This window comes from Sciurus vulgaris (assembly GCF_902686455.1).
Source record: "Sciurus vulgaris genome assembly, chromosome: 16".
Classification (NCBI taxonomy): Eukaryota; Metazoa; Chordata; class Mammalia; order Rodentia; family Sciuridae; genus Sciurus; species Sciurus vulgaris.
In genome coordinates, this window is record NC_136477.1 from 10,297,921 (window position 1) to 10,305,598 (window position 7,678).

At 51.6% G+C, this 7,678-nt stretch overlaps 1 protein-coding gene across 3 annotated transcripts; it reads left to right on the top strand.

The window, feature by feature from the left end:
• The first annotated feature begins 216 nt into the window (after positions 1-216).
• Positions 217-7,028, top strand: MRPL4 (mitochondrial ribosomal protein L4). 3 transcript variants are annotated; one of them, XM_079114724.1, is made up of 9 exons: positions 218-517; positions 602-668; positions 759-909; positions 3,189-3,240; positions 4,210-4,327; positions 5,567-5,673; positions 5,798-5,907; positions 5,987-6,063; positions 6,921-7,028. In XM_079114724.1, exons 1-9 carry the CDS (start codon positions 461-463, stop codon positions 6,989-6,991), a joined length of 810 nt encoding a protein of 269 aa, XP_078970850.1. In that variant the 5' UTR covers positions 218-460; the 3' UTR covers positions 6,992-7,028. The 3 variants fall into 3 exon arrangements, with proteins under 3 accessions (XP_078970848.1, XP_078970850.1, XP_078970849.1); XM_079114723.1 differs by having other exon boundaries at positions 221-517; positions 6,788-7,022; XM_079114722.1 differs by having other exon boundaries at positions 217-668; positions 6,788-7,022.
• The last annotated feature ends 650 nt before the right edge of the window (positions 7,029-7,678 follow it).

Here is a 7,678-nt window from a genome sequence, read left to right on the forward strand (position 1 = left end):
GTGGCTGGAGGGCGTGGCCGGCTGGAGGGCGTGGCCGGCGCCGAAGCTCCACAGTTATTGCCTGCATTATCTTAAGTACCCGCCCAAAACCTCCCAGTCGTGGGCCCACTTAACGTTCATTGGCTAAATTGGCTTCGGGCCGAAGACTTCATTAGTTGGATTCCTGCACGGTTTCTTGGGGGCGGGACCTAGGGGGACTTCTCGCGATGGGGTCGAGTTCCCCAGTGAGGCTGAGGTCCCTAAGCTAAGGAGTGAAGAGTGGGGCCGAGAGGTGAGGTCCGCGACTGAGATAAGGGTACGCGGGGCTGCACCCCGCCGCGGACGCTGGCTCCCACACATCCCGCTTTCCCGCGTCGGATCCGGGCGGGACGGGCGGTGTCGCGCGCTTGACGTCATCGCGAGGCGCCGCGCGCGGCCGGAGGGAGCGTCGACCTCCAGTGGCGTCGGGAGCTGCACCGCGATGCTGCAGTTGGTCCGGGCCGGGGCGCGGGCCTGGCTTCGACCCTCGGGCTGCCGGGTGAGGCGGAGAACGGGAAACAGGGCCAGAGGACAAAGGCTGGGAGGCCTGGGGTCCTCTCTCATTCTTGCCTACCACTTACAGGGCCTCAGCTCGCTGGCGGAAGAGGCAGCACGGCCCGCGGAGAACTCAGAGCCGGTGGCCAGTGCGGGTGAGGTAGCCAGGGTCATCCTCAGCAGGGGCGGCGACGACGGAGAACCTTGACCCTTGACCCTTACCCCTGACCTCCCAATCGCTCCAGGTCTCCGGGAGCCGGTGTTGCGTAAGTGCGAACGCCCAATACCGGCGCACCGGCGCCCTGTGCAGGCCTGGGTCGAGTCCCTGCGGGGCTTCGAGCAGGAGCGCGTGGGCCTGGCTGAACTGCACCCCGATGTTTTCGCCACTGCGCCCAGGTGAGTGGGGGACTAATGGCGAACTGGGCGGCCAAGGGATGGGGAGCTCGAGTTCAGGAATCGTTTGACCAGGCTCCTATCCTTGAACCCGTTTCTTCACCTGCCAAAGGGGGATGATGGTTTTCCCTGCCACGGGGTTGTGTGAAGTTGAGGACTTAAGAGGTAACATCCTACGGTGTGAAGGACATAGAACTATGGAGCCTAAGTGACATAATCTGGTTTACCGTTTTGTGCTTCAGTGTCAAACCTCAGGAGGTTGCTGGGGTGATTAAACAACAATTCATAAGTTCATAAGTACATAATGACTTCTCTGGAAACGTTGATTCTCATCGTTAATTGTTTTAGCAAAAATGAGCACTGAGTAACACTAAACTTATTGGGTGCCTCGGGCAGCCAATTTGCATTTTTTAGTTTACTGAATCCTCATAGCAACCATAGGGAAGGGTGTTGTAAGCCTTATTTTGTAGACAAACTGAGGCACGCACAGGTTATGTAACAATTCCAGAAGACCACACAAAGATAGAACCAGAATCTCCAACTGTGAAGAGGCAATCTCAGGGAACTGCCTCTCCTGTGTACTTATTCTGGTACATAAGAAGCGTTACTTTTCATTTTATCTTTTAGTTGCTTTTTTTTCTTTCTTTTTTTAAAGAAAGGAGGTTTTGCTAGTGTTGCCCAGGCTGACCTGGACCTCCTGGACTCAGGCCATCCTCTTGTCTGAGGCTCCTGAGTAGCTGGGATGACAGGCATGTGTCACCAAGGCTGGTTTACATTATTAATATTATTATTATTATCATTATTTGTATGGTTTAGTTCTTGCTTTTACAGAGTTCCTGTCACATGGGGGAAGGAAGACAGAAAAGTTTTTAAAATACATTTTTGTTTACATGGAAGGTTCTGTCATGTTCTTTCTAGTGTTGGGAATACAGCAGTGAATGAGTGTTGCTTACAGTGTAGAGCAGGGATTAGTAAACTTTTCCCATGAAGGACAAACTAGTAAATATTTTAGACTTTGCAGGCCATTATATCTCCATCACAACTATTCCTGTTGCAGTGCAAAAGCAGTCATAGGTAATACATAAGTGGGTGGGCATGGCTGTGTTTCAATAAAACTTATTTATAAAACTAGGCAACGAGCCAGGATTGTCTACCAGCTATAATTTGCCAGCACCTGTCAAACTACCCTGGCAACCCTGGCCAGTGCAGCCATGTAATGTGAACCTCATGTAAAGAAAAAAAAAAGAGCCAGGTGTGGTCGTGGCCATATTAGAAAAATAAATCAACAAAAAATAAACCAGAAAGAATTAGATGCAATTGGTTTCAATAATATATTTCATTTAACTTGGTATATCTAAATATTTTGTCATCTCAGTGTGTGGCACTGCCTATATTTCATGTGCTCAGTAGCTACGTGACTAATGTCTACTGTATAGAACAATACGGATATACAGAGGCAAAGCAGTTCACTGAGAAATTGGTAATAAGTAAGTTATAATGATAGGAAAGAATTAAGGTGTTGCTGGGCATGGTGGCACATGCCTGTAATCCAAGTGGCTTGGGATGTACTAAGGATTGAACCCAGGGGCCAGTCTCAGCTACCTGTCTGTCTATTTACCCTATTTATTTATTTTGGTACCAGGAATTTAACCCAAGGGTGCTTTACCACATCCCCAGTCTTTTTTTTTTTTTTTTTTTTTTCTTTCATTTTTTATTTTTGAGACAGGGTCTCACTAAAATGCTCAGAGCCTCTCTAAGTTGCTGAGGCTGGTCTGAAACTTGAGCTCCTTCTACCTTAACTTCCAAGTCTCTGAGATTATAGGTGTGTGCCACCATGCCTGGCGAGCCTCAGCAGTTTAATGAGACCCTAAGGATCTTAGTGAGACCTTGTCTCAAAAATTAAAAAAAAAAAAAAAAAAAAAAAATCAGGGGAAATAGGGAGAGGACCAGTGGTAAAGTGCCCCTGGGTTCAATCCTTAGTACCAAAAATAAAAAATAAAAAAGGAGTAAAGTACAGCTGTAGCAAGGGGACTCCTCTTAGGTAGTTTGAGCTGGCACCTGCAGACTGAGAAGGAACCAGCTGGGGCAAGAGCATTTCAGGCAGAGGGGAGAGCAAGTGCAAAAGCCCTGAGGCTAGTCTCCATCTTACAGAGAGGCCAGCTTGGCAGTGGGTATGAGATGGGGTCAGAGAAAGGCAGGTCTTATGGGACTTTGGAGGTCAAAACAACCTCTGGTGGGTTTTAAGTAGAGTTGGGTTCTCATGTTTTCCTCCTTTTCCCCAGGCTAGATATCCTGCACCAGGTTACCACCTGGCAGAAGAACTTCAAGAGAATTGTGAGTTTCCTGAGTAGAGGGACGAGGGGGGATACAGCTTCCTAAGGGGCCCCAGGCAGGAGACAGAGGAAACCCATTGGCGTGTTTTCTCTAGATTGCACAAAATGGACTTCATCTTTTATTTCCAGAGCCATTCGGGGGTGGGTGGGGGGGTGTCAATTTTCAGGCATCTTCTGAGTACCCACCATTGTGGGTCTGTGTTAGATGAGAGGATTCAACAGTGGATAAGACAGGCCCTGCTTCTGACTTCATGAAGCTCAGTCTAGTGGGAGCAATGAACACAAATTAAGTAGTCATGCCTGTAAATGTGTAGTTTGGAGCAGTCATCCCAGAGAAAGGGCATTTAACCTCAGACTTACCTGTAGGTCTGGTTAGATCAAGAGGGCAGTGGAGCTAGGGTGGAAATAATGGGAGCAGGTCATGCCAGAGTCCTGGAGCAGGGACCGAAAGGAACCCAGTGTTGCTGTAAAGATCGATGGGAACAATAGTGAGATGTTTGGATTTTATCTATCATCAGTCAGGGTCTCTCTGCCTTTCAGCTGTCTGCCCCCAGAGGTCCAGAGAATTCCTTCCATGTTTCCCCATTGCCCAAGGAATAAAGCCACCAGCATGGCATCCCATGTTCCTCATGATCCCCACCCTGCGCCTCTTCCCTGTTCTCTTCAGCCACATTTTTCCCCACCACCTACCTTCTGTGTGGCCACATTAAAATTTAAAAAGTACAGAACATCTGCTATGAGCCAGCAGGACCCTTGCCTTTGTGAGGTTGATGTTCTGGTGCAGAGGAGGGACCTCTGATTTCTTTATCCTCTCCTTCATCTCTAAGCGCTTAGAACCCTGATCTCTGTGCCCCCTGTCTGACTCCTCGCATTCGGTCCCTCTGCCTGGCTCACTGCCATATTCCTGGACCAGGTACCTGCAGTGTCATCTGCCTCATGGAGCTGACCCCCACTCACTTTGCACCCACAGAGCTATGCCAAGACCAAGACTAGGGCTGAAGTGCGGGGTGGTGGCCGGAAGCCCTGGCCACAGAAAGGCAGTGGGCGAGCCCGGCATGGCAGCATCCGTTCCCCCATCTGGCGAGGAGGTAAGTGGGGACAAGGGAGAGAAGGGGCTCTGGCTGAGTCCAGCACCTGGGTGCCTCTTTGCACATAGCTGCCCACTTGTGGTGTGATGTGGTCTCAGCCCCAGGCACCCTTCTTCAGCAGCCCACAGGCTGGGACTGCAGGCCCCATGGTCTCAGTGGAGGACGGAGTTCTGAGAGTTGTCCCCTTTCCTCTCCTGCATATCTTCCCTCTTCAGATCATGGTCACAGCCCCTCTTGTCCTCCCCTCCCCTCTCATCCTTCCTGGCCCACACTTCACATGGCACCCAGAGGAATCCTCATAAACCACCCAGCTCCCACTGGCCCTTGAGTGAAGTCTGAGCTGCTCACCTTGGCATTCCAGGCCTCACTAGCTGCAGACTCCTCTCTGGTCACCTCCATGCCCTCTCTTTCCAGACAGAGCTGACTCAGGGTTTCTCTTGCTTACCTGGCCAGTGCCCTTCATGGGTCTGGGCCATACTTCCTCCAGGAAGCTTTCCCTGACCTCCTTTGGGCACCAGTAATCCTCACAGCTGCCTGTCTGTCCTTCCTGCCAGAATGTGGCCAACATGAGGGTATAGTGACTCTATACCCTCTTGTTTTCTGATGCACTCCCAGGTATCTTCCAGACCACGGACACCCCCAAAATTCACTTGGCTTGCTCCATTGTAGCATGTGCCTGATGCCTGCCTCCTTCCAGCCCTGGAATTAATTAATTAATGAGGTACTAGGCATTGAGCCCAGGGTGCTTAACCACTAAGCTACATTCCCAGCCCCTTTTTTTTAATTTTAGGGACAGGATCTCACAAAGTTGCTTAGGGCCTCATTAAATTGCTGAGGCTGGCTTTGAACTCACGATCCTCCTGCCTCAGCTTCCTGAGCCACTGGGATTATAGGCTTCTGCCACCATGCCCAGCCAGTCCTGGAAATTTTAACTTGCTTATAACCGCGGCATTAATGTCTGTGCTTTAATTAATCTCATATCTGTACTGTAATTCCCAGTGTCCTTTGGGTTAGAAACCATCAAAATTCAGGGTTTGACAGCTGGGTAAACCAAGTCCCAGAGAGGTGAAGTCATTGATCCAGTCTCTTCTCTCTGTCCCTTCCCAAGATCCCACTTCCTTTGCTGGACTGGTCAGGTGGCAGCCTCCTCCACCAACTTCTTTCCAGCCAGTGAGGCACATTTCTGACCTCCAACCCCAGCAGTGGCCCACACCTGTTCACGTACCTCTGTCCCCACAGGAGGTATTGCCCATGGCCCCCGGGGCCCCAAAAGTTACTACTACATGCTACCCATGAAAGTGAGGGCGCTGGGCCTCAGGGTGGCATTGACCGTCAAGCTGGCTCAGGTATGGTGCAGTCCTACGGGAGCCATCAGGATCTTGGGGAATGGGGTGGGGGGGTGACAGGGGAGGGAGGCTGGGGCTGGGAGCTCTGGACTCAGGCTCAGAGGTGCCTTCTTCCTCTCACCAGGATGATCTGCACATTGTAGACTCCCTGGAGCTGCCCACTGCAGACCCCCAATACTTAACAGACCTGGCCCGCTACCGCCGCTGGGGGGACTCTGTGCTCCTCGTGGACTTGTAAGTGCACTGGGAAGGGCGCAGAGTGGGGGGCGCTGAGCTCTGTCCTCTGCAGGGCTCACCTCCTGGCCTCTCACAGGATATACGAGGAGATGCCACAGAACATTGTGGAGGCCACCTCTGGGCTTAAAACCTTCAACTTGATCCCAGCTGTCGGTGAGTGAAGGGCACCGGCCCATCTCCCAGACCCCCAGAATACGCATGTGCAGGTCCTACCATTAGAATCATGGCAGGTTTCAAATCCTGCATCTGTTACTTGATCACCGAATGGTCTAAGCAGCAAACCACCTCAGCCTTCCCTATCTGCCTGCCTTAGAAAAAAAGCTCCAAGCTAGTAGCTGTCAAAGTGTGTTCCCCCCACACCCACCAGAGGGCACCTGTGAGCACTAGGTCACAGCATGTCCTTGCTCTGCCTGTAGCCCTCTATGGCTCCTCCTCCCCTCAGGGAAGAAGCCCAAGACAACCTGCAGGCCCACCAGGCCCTGTACACCCTGTCTCTCCCCCTCCCAGTCCTTCCCTCTACCCCCAACCCCTCCCCTCGCTCACTAACTCTGGTAGCTCTGGTCTCCCCCAGCACTTATGCTTACTCATTTGCTCTGTCTTTCCCTCTGGGATGTGAGGTAGGAGTCATGGCCAAGTACAGGGCAGAGCCCAGCATGCAGGAGCCTCTCAGTAGGTGAGGCAGCTCCCTGGCCAGGGTCCTGGGGGTGGCTAACGCAAGATCTGAAGCCAGGGTGCCAGGCTCACATAACATGCTAGACCACAGTGTCCCTGACAGGTATGCCCTGAGGAGGGAATGGGGTTCCAGATGTGGGCGGGGCTGGAACAGGGACGAGCACAGCCTTACCTTGGCCTTGCTACCATCCTCCCCAACCCCCAGGTCTGAACGTGTATAGCATGCTCAAGCACCAGAGCCTGGTCCTCACCCTGCCCACTGTCGCCTTCCTGGAGGACAAGCTACTCTGGCAAGATTCGCGTTACTCTCCCCTCTACCCATTCCGCCTGCCCTACAGCGACTTCCCCTGACCCCTTCCCTGCGCTGCCAGGACCCTTGGATACCCTCTTTTCTGCTGCACAGCTGTGAGCCAGATCTGGCCCTCAGCAGATTCAGGAGCCTCCTGAATCTGAGGAGGAAGCTGAGGCCACACAGAGCAACCAAGCAGTCCTCAGTCCCGGGGAGAGGCTGTTCTGCAGAGCCAGGATGAGCTCCGTCACAGTGCTCTCTTTTGTTGGGTTTTAAATAAATTTTATTTTTTCATCCAAGGATCAGCCTCAGAACAGCTCATTGCCATTTGGAATAATCCTATTTGGTGTGCTGGTCTCCATCTCCAGAGATGGGTTCCACAGGGTACTCAGCTCAAAGGGTTTGTAGTTTGCAGTAACCCTGGGATCATTATGAAAACTGCCGGAATGAGCTAACCCTGGTGAGTCAGACCCGGGAACTTGAGATGCCTGGGCCTCTGGCATGTTGCCCCCCTGCCACCCTTATTGTACATGCCTGTCCCTGAGGGTTTGCCACCCTGTTTGTTACAGCCCAAGTGTGGGCTTGAGTCCACCAGTAGATGCACCTTCCAAGCACAGAATCAGGAAAGCCAGTGCCTCCTGGTCTCATGATAATGAGCAAATAAACATTTTTAAAGATATCAAATCAGTATCCCAATTTTTTTTTTTTTTTTTTTTTTTTTTTTTTTTTGCAGTACTGGGGATCAAATCCAGGGCCTTATTCATGCTAAACAAGGATTCTGCCACTGAGCTACATCCCCAGCCCTTT

What these genes read in the sequence shown, in the direction of transcription:
- MRPL4 (XM_079114722.1), top strand. Translation starts at nt 461, where the DNA reads ATGCTGCAGTTGGTCCGGGCCGGGGCGCGGGCCTGGCTTCGACCCTCG. An exon ending in TGACCGTCAAGCTGGCTCAG is followed by an intron (nt 5,674 to 5,797) that starts GTATGGTGCAGT and finishes TCCTCTCACCAG; the next exon opens with GATGATCTGCACATTGTAGA. An exon ending in CAACTTGATCCCAGCTGTCG is followed by an intron (nt 6,064 to 6,787) that starts GTGAGTGAAGGG and finishes CCCAACCCCCAG; the next exon opens with GTCTGAACGTGTATAGCATG.